Source organism: Archocentrus centrarchus, chromosome 12, assembly GCF_007364275.1.
Source record: "Archocentrus centrarchus isolate MPI-CPG fArcCen1 chromosome 12, fArcCen1, whole genome shotgun sequence".
In the NCBI taxonomy this organism is placed as follows: domain Eukaryota; kingdom Metazoa; phylum Chordata; class Actinopteri; order Cichliformes; family Cichlidae; genus Archocentrus; species Archocentrus centrarchus.
The window spans coordinates 16,043,840-16,057,384 of NC_044357.1; the positions used below are offsets into that span (position 1 = coordinate 16,043,840).

The following is a 13,545-nucleotide window of genomic DNA, read 5'->3' on the forward strand; positions in this document are numbered from 1 at the left end:
CCCCCCCCCCCCCCCCCCCCCCAGTCTGTTCTATTTGCATGCAAACAGCAAGCGACAGAAAATAGGCCCCGAGGTCGTTCTTCGCATCAGCAAACCATTTTGTATTTACTCAGACGTCTGAAAACATCAACATGTGTTCGCTGCCCTCGTGTGAACCGGGGGTTTCGAGTCAGAGCGCACAGATCGGCCTCTGGACGCAACTTGTAGCCTGCTTTGTAAATTCAATCCAAAATTGCCGGAGCTCAAGAAAATTTAAAGCTGTATTGGCTCCAATTAGCGTATCGTGGCCTAATTAATATGCAAAAATAGCTTACAAACAAATTTTGTTTATGGACCCTAAATAATAAAAATGCCATATTGAGTTATTAGGCCACGAAACTACTGAAAGTAGTCCTTATTTATTCAGGGAGCGGGGTGATTGACCTTTTTTTTTAACAGCTGCTGCATGGCTCTGCTGGCCTTTCATGAAAAGGTGAAGCGCTGTGGTTTCCTCGTCTGTCCCAGATGTAAACCAGTGTTATGGCAGGTTTTCTCATGCTAATGCCTCCTGTTTGTAAGGCATTAAGGACTAGAACATGATAATCTATCCACGGGATCTCCAGCGGCACCCTAGAAATGCCTTAGGGCCTGCTCCTATGGGGCGACAAAAAGAGACCTCATCAGTCTAACGATAATTGAAATCAGGGCTAAATGTTGTAATCAGTGCAGCTTTTGTTAATCGCACATATAGATGATAAATTGCTCATGATTTAAGTTTTGTAAAGGTATGCGCATTGAATTCATTGACATATGAATAGTGATCACGGAGGTGATGTTTAATCAGATTACTGTATGCGTGTGTGAGACAGAGCGGACTGCAGCGGGGTGGTGGTTTATGCAGACAACCTGGGGGAGGGGGTGGGGTGGGGTGGGGGTGGTAGGTGCTCATTCACACACGTCAGAGAGAGAGAGAGAGAGAGAGAGAGAGACAGAGAGACGCAGAAACAAACAGTGCGGACTTGGTAGATAGACGGAGCAGTGTGCGCAAAAGTTTTATTTATTTATTTATTTTTTTAATATTCTCTGTGAAGTGCAGCTTCGTGCGCCATTCCAACCGGACAACAGGAACATATAGGTCAAAACGCGATCCCGACTTTTATTCTGATGTTTAGCTTCAGGTGCTGGCGCGGCGTGGACCTGTTGGTTTAACTTTTGCGGCCAACTTTTGGATAAATTCGTGGATTTTTTTTGTGTGTGTGTGTGTGTTTGTGCCAATTATCGTTTAGCAGGCAATACAGAGAAGGGAGTGTGTGTGTATGGGAAAAAAGCAACATGACCCACAGTGAGAGGATGATGTGACCCTGTGTAAACTCCAATGACCGCCTCTCACACGTGAAACAGCAGCGCTGCGTCCCGGAGGCTCAAGTCAACATGATTTTGTCCGGCGGTTTGTCGGATACTTGTCAGCTCGTTTTACGTGACCGCACGGAGCCGAAGCTGTGGAAATAGGACTTTGTCCATGCTTTCTGGGGTATAGTTGTTGCAACAAGTCGTGGTAGAGTAAACACAGGCCACCGCGCACCGTTTGGAGACAGCTACGATGCGGGGCACTTTGGGCGCATTCATTCAGTCCTGCCTCATACTGTTGGTCCGAGCAGACCAGTGGAGGTTGAAGGACTCCGCCAGCTGCGAGCTAAACAGGAAAGTAAGTTGTATGAAGAAGGAGTGTATAAGTGATTACGCTGCTAGAGTTTACAAAATGGGAGTTTTGTGTCAGTGGTTTAACCGTAAAGTGACATCTTAATTTGCTGAAAGGTGCTTTTTTGCACATTTTTACATTAGGGACAAGATAGTTGATCTCAGTCTGGAGATGTTTAGCGTTTAAACCTGCTTTTCTTGTTTGTTTTCGTGTAGCTGCTGACTTGCCGTCATTATTTGTTTAATTATTCAATTGATGCTCTGGTCCATAAAATCCGAAAAAAAAAACAAAACAAAAAAACAATTGCACAAGTCCCCAAATCCCAAAGGTGTTAATATGACTTGCAGTTAAAACCCCAAATGAATTAAATGAATAATCCTATTACAATTAAAACTAGTAGACCTATAAAGCAGTGAATTGTCAACAATTTCCTGTCAACTAATCAATGGATCAAAATTTCTTTTAACACTCCTCTTGTGTGTTGGCATTGTGTTATTTGTAGGTCCTTACCTAACCTACAAAAAGATGTAGTATTTTACAAATAAAATAAAATTTCTCAGCTCTCCTTTTCTTGTTTACCTTTCAATTTCCTTGTGATTAGCGTTTCATTAATCACGTCTCAGAGTCCCTCAAACCATCTAAGTTCAGATCCAACAGCAACAGGACGGAAAACATTCAGGGCCTGTAGTCGTGACAGTCACTGACATGTGTATTGTTCATTTGACACTTGGGCTCTAAGTGGCCTGTTAATAAGTCATTATCAGTGTGTTAGCGGTCTGTCTAATAAACAGCCTCTCACAGACAAAGAGGCAGTTGGTGTCAGACAGGGTGCAATGTAAACATAATGGAATGACTGTAAATCTGCCCCTTTGTCTCTTTCTCACATTCTTTCGCATGTTTTGGAGTTGCTGTTGTTTAGTGCTGATTAACTGATAATTTGATTAGTTGAGCAACAGACTACTGCAGTTAATTAGACAATCAAGAATCTCAAAGTGTGATCTCTCAAGTGATCTCAAATATGAAGAATTTCTATATTTTATGACACTGTGGTTTAGGACTATTGAACAAACAATGCTCCCTGAGAATTTCTGGAATGTCCAAATGTTCATTCATTTATTTAATAGTAAAATATTTGGCAAATTATTACCTAACATATAATATATGTATGTATATTGGGTGGCAAAGTGGTGTGGTGGTTAGCACTGTCACCTCAACACCTTTGCATGTTCTTCCAATGTATGTGTGGGTACTCTGGCTTCCTCCCACAGTCCAAAGACATGCTTGGGTTTAGGTTAACTGGTGATACCCTGCCTCTCATCCTATGACAGCTGGGATAGGCTCCTGCAACTCTGAATTGGATAAGCAGAAGAAAATGGATGGTTGGATGGGATAGCATATGTTGATTCGAGTCCCACTAATATTCTAATATTCTTATTCTTCCCACCCCCAGCAAACTGACCTAAACTCCTTCCTGTGGACGATCAAACGGGACCCTCCTTCATATTTCTACGGTACAATCCATGTTCCCTACACACGTGTTTGGGACTTCATCCCTGAAAATTCCAAGCAGGCCTTCCAAGAGAGCAATATTGTCTACTTTGAGCTGGACCTAACAGACCCTTACACCATCTCAGCCCTGACCAGCTGCCAGCTGCTTCCTCAAGGCGAGAACCTGCAAGACGTATTACCCAGAGACATTTACAGGAGGCTTAAAAGACACCTTGAGTACGTAAAGCTCATGATGCCTTCTTGGATGACCCCGGACCAGAGAGGGAAAGGCCTCTATGCAGACTACCTCTTCAATGCCATCGCTGGGAACTGGGAGAGGAAGCGACCCGTTTGGGTGATGCTGATGGTGAACTCGTTAACTGAGGCAGACATTAAGACGAGAGGGGTGCCGGTGCTGGACTTGTATCTGGCCCAAGAGGCCGAGAGGATGAGGAAGAGAACAGGAGCTGTCGAGAAGGTGGAGGAACAGTGCCATCCACTCAACGGGCTCAACTTCTCCCAGGTTAGTTTGAAACTTTACTGACTGACTACAGTTACTGCTTCTTCATCATACCGTCTTATTGGTGCTTGTGTGAAATTGTCAATGTTGTAAGCAGAAATAACAAACAACACAACATAAATACAATGGTGCAACTATAATTCTATAGCAGGGACTGTTTTAGATAAATGAAACTTGACAAGGAGGGTGAGGTTGATACACTGTAGCGATGCTATTTCCAAAACCTTAGGCTACAGTTACAACTTACACAAACACCAAAAGGTCACTGGGATATGACTGTCTCCACAGTTGAGATATAATGTGTAGCAGCAGCTCCAAGTGAGCTTACATTGGTTTTAATAACTTCCACACAGGAGTGTCAGCAGTGTGGACATTTAGGAAAAGCATTCTTTTCAGATTGGTGCTCTGTTCTGGTGAGCAGAATAACATGGACCAGTGTGTCTGCAATTATTACCCAGATCAGCACATCCAGGTATTGGACTATTAGAGTCTGAACAACATCCAACTCATGCTGTTGATGCCAAATAAGATGATGCTACATGAAGCAGCTGGTGGGTTTAGTCTTCTGACTTTAGACATCAGGCTTGCTTGTTTCAATAAACTCGGTGTCAAATCAGCCCTGCTGCTCTCATATCATGTAAAATACATCAGGACACTAGAATGTGTAACACAAATACAAATGACAAAGACCACATGCATAAGTTCTGATATTCCTTTTGCATCACAGCCCTCTTCTCTTGCTCTTTTTTCCCCCACAGCTTATGTGGAGAGAGGTGTGGTGTGAGTAATCAGCTGTACAAACATCCAACTGCTTGTTTCTCTATGTCCTTTGTTATTAAGGAAAAATGGATTCTAATACCTCAAATCTGAAATTACCAGAAAAAAAGGAACCTTGTTCCTCAGGGCAGCGCACTTAAATCTCCTCTGTCTGTCTGCCTGTGCCCCTTGGTGACCCTTCCAGCATTATAAACATGTCTCAAAGACAGCAGTCACTATGAAATCATGTTGCATATTATTGAGGAATTTCTGCTAATGCTGGCTGGGAGTTAAAAGGATTACACCATTTAGCCTTACACCCGGAAGCTTAAATTGTTATTTTAAAGGGTGCCCTGTTGGCCACCATAAGTGTCAACACAAACCACGCAGCACCACTTTTATAATAATCTCTAGAGATAGAAACGAGAGTTTCAATAATCTTACTGCACATATAATCAATCAGGTGTGAACTTAATGGTGGGTTTTGTCATTCTTTCCCGTGGCAGTGCTTACATTTACTGTAAGAGCAGATTTCTTTTCTCTCACTGAGGTAAGATGATTAAGTTTAGCTTCAGTTGTAAACACCTAAGACAGATGTAAGAATGCTTTTGAATAACTGTGAGTGTTTTTATTTGATTGCTCTAATAAATAGGAAATATGAGAGTGTCAGCTGAATGGCTAACCCCTTTCTAAAAAAAACCCCATCTTTTTGTGTAATTATACAATGTAACCAATTGTCACAATATTTTGTGATAATGATATTCATGAAAAGTGAGTGGAGCTTGCAGGCAGCTGTATTTATTAATGCAACCAAAATCCTTCTTTTCCAGTGAGCTATTGCCACTTATAACTAACAGCCTGATTTTAAGTGAGAACCTGTTTCCACAAGGTGCCAGCTGCCACAGTTGTTTCTGTTTGCATAGATATTTGCCTGTGGAGAGCCTTTGTATGGTAAAATTTCACTCTTCTCCACGACTGGCTGATGGTCCAATAACAGCACAAGCAGGAGTAACCCACAGGCTGGTTGTACCACATACTTTGGGCAGTGTATCTATCTGGTAACAGACGCTCTCTGCTGGTAGATGGTCTGTCAGTGCACTGCCATTGAATCATGTTGAGCCTATCATAGTGTTATAATAGTGACAAAGCGTTACATTCAGTGACACAGCATAAGTCAAACTTTGACTGGTACTGTCAAGTTGTATTCGACGCAGTGTTATTGCCTCAAGTAGTGAAACAAGTTTACTGTTTCCGCCTTTAATAAGAACAGTTTGCTCACTTGTCTCGTTGCGTGCAGTAGGGAACGTAAACACATGGTGTAGCTATACCATTTATATGGGAATATGACACTTCTATATCATGTGAAATGCATCCATATCAGTCTAGATTTTTTTAGAATAGATTTATCCTTAGTGGTGTATGTGCTTGACACTAACAAGTAATTGCAGTTTGCATGACCAGAATCTGTCATTTATCATCTTTGTGAGGTGGCATATTTCCTGAACTAATTTCATATCAGGCACAGTGGCCTTTTTTGTGAGACATTGATACATTGCTTATTTTGTCATTTAGACATGAGGGAATTGTTGTTATCAATATCAGAGAAAGGTTGTGGGTGGCTGAAATTGAGTTTGTCAACAGACCTGTAAAGAGATTAAACCTTCCATCATCACAGCTTCCATTTAATTAGGTCCACAAAACCTCCAGAAGGCTCAACAATGGATTCTAGTGTCCTGAAAACAACCCCTATCCTGATCCTATCAAAACAGCACACAGCTTGGCACTCCATAATTTCCACACTCAGTTTCAGTCTAATCACCAGCAGCTCGACTGACGCCTTCACCCCGCTGGCTTAAAGCGGCCCGCTTTATACCTTTTTTCACAGTTTTGCCTTGTAGTTGAAAAGGGCAATTCCATTTAAAGCCTTTTAGCTCAACTCAACTGTAAGATGTCCAGATAGAGTGTGATGAGTGAGATACACGCTTGGTGAAACAATACTGCTGCCTCAGCCACCATTCTTGACAGAGATGTTTAATCAGGCTGTAAATAGAGAAGCACATTTATGGTTTGTAATAGTCTCTGTAATGTTTTCACTGGCTGTTTGGATCTGGCATGCAAAATAAAAATATTTAATGTACTGAAGCAGTGAAAAGTTTTCTCCTCGTGCCTTTGTTAAGGACAAACCCAGCATGTCTGCCTGCTCCCTTCCAACGACTCAGATGGATATGCATTTGATGTAGAAATTGATTTTCAAAGCCACAGTTAGTGTAGATGTTCTCTTCTTTAGAGAAAAATCAACATAAAACCTTTCCACAGCTGATTGGATGATTGCACCACTGGCTGGGCTGGGTCTTTGTTTCTGACTTTCACACTGGAAAATCATGGTTGCCCTTCAGGAATTTTACCAAAATCTGACTCTGAAGAAGTTTAAGACAAATAGGTCTTGCAATCATGTATAATTTTACATCCAAGGCACATTGTTTAAAGGGTTTTGAAGTCTGCATTTCTTCTCAGAAATGAAAAAAAAAAAAAAAAAAATAAGCAAAAAATTACACCATCATTTCACTACCATCATTTAGTTTTCATAATCTAAACCCTTTCTGTAATCAGCTGATGTTCCAGCTTCCTGCCTTCTATCCCAAACAGATACATTCACAGAAGGGACTGGAGATGGAATAATGTAATCATTTACATATAAAGATGATGATACACATTGTTGACAAATCTTTCCTTGAAAAGTAGACATTCAGAAAGTGATGAATTAATTGTATGAAGAATAGAAATTGGAGCATATGAGTTTTGAGGAAGTTAGGATGCTGAACTACTGCATGCAGTAGGAATGCTTCTTGGACTGAGGGTTTTGGAAAGTTAGAAAAATTGCTGGATTCACGGACCTTAAAGACAAGCAATTTGTTGATACCCTGAAGTATTGGTACCTGGCACAATTTTTTACATTGTAAAAAGGAAAACAGGCAACTTTTTTCCTTGCAATGTGTCCATTTTTGCTTGTCAATATAAATTAAGCACATTTAGGTCATTATTTTCAAACCACAACTTATTATACTTTCTTTTGTCACATCTTTAATCTGGCTAAGCATGACTGCTCTTATTCTTGCGTGGTGCCCCCAGTCTTTTGAAGAGCAAGCTCAGCCTTGCCCATTACACTAAGTGAGCTTGTTGAGGACAACAATAGCTGCATGAAGGCTGGCTTTCTCTGTCACTGTTGCTGGAAACCCACAGGACATTCCACACCTCAGTGGAGCGGACCTGCTAATGAAAGTGTTGTTTCTTCCCTCCCATCACTGGGAGTAATGGTGCATGGAGAGGTGATGAATGCAGGTCTCAGTGTACGTCTAGGAGAACAGAGAAGGAATGTTTGAAGCCCATTTGGTTCATTCATGACCAGGAGAACAAGGAGAGCTGAGATGCAGACTGAGATCAGTAGAAGAGCCATTAAGGCGTGACTCCATCTCCATTAAAGGTATCATGACGTTACCTCTGTTTGACAACCTTGAAACTCCATTTGTGGTATTTTCTTTTCACTTGAACTGACAGGCCACCAGGCTCTGGATCTGCTAGGTCTCATAAGGCAAGGCCTCATGATATCCAAACAAAACCCACATTTATAACATCAGAGATGGAGGTTGACTCAAAATGAAGTTTTCTCTTTCTCAGTTCTCATTACGCTTTCAGTTCTCATCTCTTCCCTCTCTTTAGTGCATCTTTCTTCGCCTGAGGAGAAGCATAAGATATCAGAGAGATATTTTACTAAGCAAAACCAAACATATCTTCTGTCTGATGTGAAACTTAACATTGACAAGGCTCAATAGCACCAGTGATTTTAACCTAATTATCATATCTTCCTGCATGTCTGTAATCTAAGCCGTTTTCACACATGCACAGCGGCCCTGAACTTTTTGAACCATCACGCAGTGGAGGGACACGTGAAAAGCAAATGTGGATCGAATATTAGGCCGTCTTTAACCTGCCAGCTCCTTACAAAGTTCCTCTGCTGTTCAGTTGAGTCCACTTGAGAATAGCACAGGTCACTGACAGGTGAGTTCACAGCGAGCAAGTTGGTGTCAAGTGTCCTGCGTCCTGCATACTTTAACCTGGCCCTGCCCTCACCTAAACCAAAATGAGTATTTCTTGTAGTATGAATGCAGACTATTGACAGATGTGTACTACATTTGAGAAAGGGCAACTTTGGACAATGTACCTGCCTGACCCCAATAATATCTGAGGTTCATGTGTGAAAATATTAAAAAAAAAACATCAAACTGGTGCAGTATAACATATTTTACTAGCAACAGCTCCAAGCACACTAATTTACCTGTTTCCTATTGATTGTTTTATCTCTACAAAACTCTGCATGAACTTTAAATACAACACTATGCGCTTGGTTTTGTTTGAATTATTTAACCTTTACTTAATCAGGAAGTTCTTTGAGACATGAAGGGAGAACTTGTCAAGGAAGTGGACCATTACAGGGTCACATTACAAGCAATGAGCATACACAACCATGTTGTGGTGCTCTGCACATGATTTTGTTACTTATGGATGAAACCAGGCAGTTTCTCCATTTCTCCTGCACAGATATGAGAGCGCTCTCAGCAAATTCTAGGCCACTAATGGTACAGAGGTTTAAATGAACTATTTGGCCATAGCTAGCCTATTATAGACACTGTCCCATTTCCACCATAGGACAAGTGGCGCGGTACACTTGCTTATGACACAGCTTGGCTATATTTTGTTATTGTTGTTATTTACCCATGTTTTGGGATGAGAAAATACATATTTTTTAAATTAGCCAAACTGTTTTAAAGTAATTAAATTCTTCACCAAAACTCACAATTCAAGAGTATCAGGACACTACAGATAATTCAGGGAATGCCATTTTAATTGCTGATAGGTCAGTGGTATTCGGTGTGTTTGAGAGGCAGAGAGCATATGGTGTCATAATGACATTATTTCATAGTAATACACAGGAGCAAATCTGATTAGATCTCATTTGTCTCACTGAAAAGCTGGAGCAGTGTAGGACATTGATTCAGTGAGCATCTGAGCAGAATGGCCTGCAGTGATGAAAAATGTGAACAGCAATAAATTTTAACATGGTCTTGCATTTCTTGAGCTCATTAAGGTATGCTTGAAGTAGAATTTTAATGCTCAGCCAAATAATTGTCTTGACTTAATGAATATTAATTTGTTCTTTTGGAGAAATGATGACTCGTGTGGATATTTTTAAATAACTGATGAAATGGCCATGCCAAGGAAATGTCACTGTATAAAATATTAAAGGGAATCTTGCAGTGTAGTTTTTAAAAACCTGACAAATTAGACATGGACTACTCTGTGCAGTAAGACTTTTTTTTTTGTGAAAAACATCCATATAAATACAACCTGTTGTCCAGGTGTTGCAGTGCAGCTGCATATCCTTAGTCATGTGGCAGAACGTCATCCGTATTCTTATGTCTAGTGTTAACTTGTTTATAAAATAATTTATTGTCTTGCTTTGCTCTACTTTGATCATAGGGAGTAAACTGTCTGCGTTTAATTAGAGCTTGGGGCATGTTTGTCCAGTGTATATTTGTTCATATAATTGCTTGTATCCGTTTATTGTTGCTTGTGTGTGCATGCAAATATTTCGATGCACATGTGCACATCTGTGCTTGTTTGCAGGACTTTGGATATTAATGATGGTTTGTATGCCTGCATCTATGTATGTATGTGCATATACAGCTCTGTGGTTGAACTTTCAACATGCCCTTACAGCTTCTTTCCTTGGTTTCATGTCAAACTGGGGTGCTTGATTTCCTTCCCACTGTTGACCAAACAGTCCCGTATTAGATGTCTGGCATTTCCTCAGACATTATCTGTCAATCTGTCTGGATACACGACACCAGAGACAAAGAAGCAGCAACTGTTACTTCCAAATCGCTTTACAGGCAGAAACTGAAGCACAAAGTATGTCAACAAGCCTGAAAAGAATACAAATCAACTGTTGACTGTTGATATGAAAAAAAAACAAAAAAACAAGATTTTCAAGATTTTGGTTTTATCATCGCAGTTGAAGAGTTGAATATAGTGCCAGCATCCTTGTTCATATCACTCCACAAAGAAGTTTCCAACATTCTGTGTGAACTTCAGAGTTGGAGGTGATGCTGTTTTGCTTTAAAGCTTACACGTGTTCTACATCTCCTCAAATATTTGCATTATTAGAGAGAATTTCTTTTATTGTTAGCATGCTCTTTAACAGAACACCTTTTTAAAAGAATTAGAAAAAGCATGTTCTTTACTGGTGTTACACCGAGGTAGAAAAACTTTACAAATTCGATTTTCCTTCCCTGTGTAAGTCCACCTATTTGCATAGTTTTGTTTTTCAAGTATATTTGCTTCAAAGTAGATGGGATTCAGCTGGATGGTGCCAACAGCGTGCCAAGAAAATGAGCTTAGATTTCTGAAAGTATATACAGTAATACACTCCCACCGAGTAGAGTTTGACTTTTTGAGACTGCCGCAGGCTTTTCCTGGCTGTGTAACACAAGCTTCTGCAGCTCAGTGAGGGATTTAATAGCTTGTCTTTCTGACTTAATGCTAAGTCATGAAAGTTTTTGCAGGCTCAAGAGAACTATAGTACCAACACCACACTGCAGTCATACATTGATACTCCGAATTCATACACAACAGTTACTATGAAAGATTTAGAAAATATAAACTTTTAAGCAAAACATGGAAAACTGCACATAATGGCTGCCACTTATGTAAAATAAATGCAAATCACCAATCCTGGTCAAGGGTAACACAAGTTAAACACACTTCATTAGAAATAATTAATCGCTGTTTTATCTGTTTCAAAGATTTAATGTATAATAACTCAAATGGGACATGTAAAAATAACTCTGAATGCAATTACAGATGAACTGACAGATATCTCTGAAACTGCTTATTTTAACAGGCAATTTTCCATCCACTGTTCCAACATCTGATTATGAAACCTTGCTGAAAGTAAACAGCTCACGGAGAAACACAGATCTTGTTGTCTCACAGTAAAGCGCCGCCTTCATTTAAGTAAGAAAAACTCAGCATCTACAAATGAACTTAACCCTCACTTACCACTAATTATATAATAATTAAAGCTAATGTAGGTTACATGTGAGAGAGGTAGGAGTCATTATGATGCTAATTTCAGTGTGTTTGGTGCCCATCAATCCCTCTATTGTGGTGCAAGTTAACATTTTTGCAGGCTAGATGTGGTTGAGGCCCCCAGTTTATTGTTTATACTAAGCCACAACCAATTAGCATAAAATTTGCATGTGACTGTAGAAAAGTAAGGAATCTCATAAATGCTTATTTTAGCGTCATTTATTATAAATTAGCTTTGCAGTAGTAATACTAAAAACATTTTGTAAGTAAAAGTGTCGTGATAAAGGACCGTGTAAAAACCGTGGCTGTTCCTAATGGTTAGTCTTTACCCACAATTTCTATATCTGCTTTGTTTTAAGTCTGATGTTAAACATTTATTAACATCCATAAAACACCTCAAAATGTTTTGATGTGAAGTTCAGACTTGACTCTGATAAATTTTATCTTGTTTGTTTTCCTACAAATGATCTAGCCATTTGTTTGCTGTCGGAGGCAAGCAGTTGTGGCAACCAATTGGTTGCCCAGAGGTTGTGTGTGCAACACTCAACTTTTGGGTAACTAAGGTGATTGCATCAGGAAACCTGTCTCCAAACAATCATGGTCCAACTCGGACCGACTGCAGACATATTGGTGAAGGCTTGGCAATAATTTTGAACAAACAGTTGACAATTTATGAACACAGACACTTCGCAATTGATCTGAGTCAGTCTGCATTGGTTGTATTCTGGTTATATTCCTATGTGAAAGCAAGGTTGCTGAGCACCTATATACCATTTTGCAGTTACGTCACCATCCTGCAGCAAATACATCACTATTTGTGGAGAATTTTCTGTATTTCTCTTTGAGATCTGTGGGGTTTTGGCTGGCCTCTGAATGTAAGTAGTTAATATGCATTTCTGTGTGTGTAGATATCAACAGATGTGCAACAAATAGCAAAAAAATTGCAGTTTTTGCTCTAATAGTTGTGCTTTCAGATTTGTTTAATCATTTTAAACAATGTTAATGTGTTTCCTATGTGAAGTAAGAAACCCAGTGGCTACATATCATCATGAAAATGTGAATGATGATCTTCTTTACATGCAGCTACACATCAGCAGTTAACAGTTTAATCCTTCTGTTGAGAGTGCAGTGGTGGGTAAAACCACTAAAACTTGTTTTGCCTACAGTCACCTTGGAATGCTTAAAAGAGTATACCCAAAGCTGCTGTCCAAAGGTGCACTATCATCAAGCTGAAACTTCACTGAATGCTTAAAATGCCAAAAAAGAAGATGAAGATGCTTTTTAAAGCAAAAGTTTAGTTTGAAAATTAACCTTTCGCTGAATGACATGATTTCTCATAAATTGCGCCTGGTAAGCTCATGCTTTCTGTGTGCTGCCGAGGTCTGCGGCTGGTCTGGATTAAATCCAGCTACTCCACCGCCTGTTGAAGTGAGCCAAACCTGGCTGGATTTCAGCCGAGTGATACAAGGCCAAAGCTGTCCACAAGCTCCCACACAGAGGATTAATAGTTTCTGTGTCACCTGGAACTTGTCAAAAGGGTTTTTTTTTTTTTTTTCTAGAGCCATTTTTTAAAAATTAAGAATATAATATATTTATCATTCCTAATTGAAGGAATGTCAGACAATAATTTTTTTAATAGGTCTGCTTTGAGGTCAGCTTTCTCATATGTAGAAGGCTAGAAAGTTGATTAAACATTTGTAGCATGTATTTCCCTTTAGATCTTTTTTTGGCTTTGGCTTCAGTCTGTAAACTATTAATTTAGTCAGGTAAGTTTTCCTATGAGTGCTGCTACTGACTAGTGAAGTAGCTAAATAATTCTGATCTATTAAATGTATTTGAATAAACTTTAAAAGAGTTGATCTGACATGGCTGTAAAAGCACTTGAGTCCTTCTGGTTCCAGTCCACATTTTTGTGGTTGTAGTGGAATTTCACAGGTGAGTACCACACAGGACAGTT

General features: G+C 39.8%; 1 protein-coding gene across 2 annotated transcripts in view; it reads left to right on the forward strand.

The window, feature by feature from the left end:
* Positions 1-972: 972 nt before the first annotated feature.
* Positions 973-13,545, forward strand: part of trabd2a (TraB domain containing 2A) — a 53,809-nt gene continuing 41,236 nt past the window's right edge. For both annotated transcript variants that reach the window (XR_004020696.1, XM_030742794.1), the window contains exons 1-2: positions 973-1,684; positions 3,129-3,689. Coding sequence is in view for 1 of the 2 variants with exons in the window: in XM_030742794.1 (XP_030598654.1) it covers positions 1,580-1,684; positions 3,129-3,689 (666 nt within the window). In the remaining variant the exon portion in view is untranslated. The remainder of the gene's footprint in view (positions 1,685-3,128; positions 3,690-13,545) is intronic.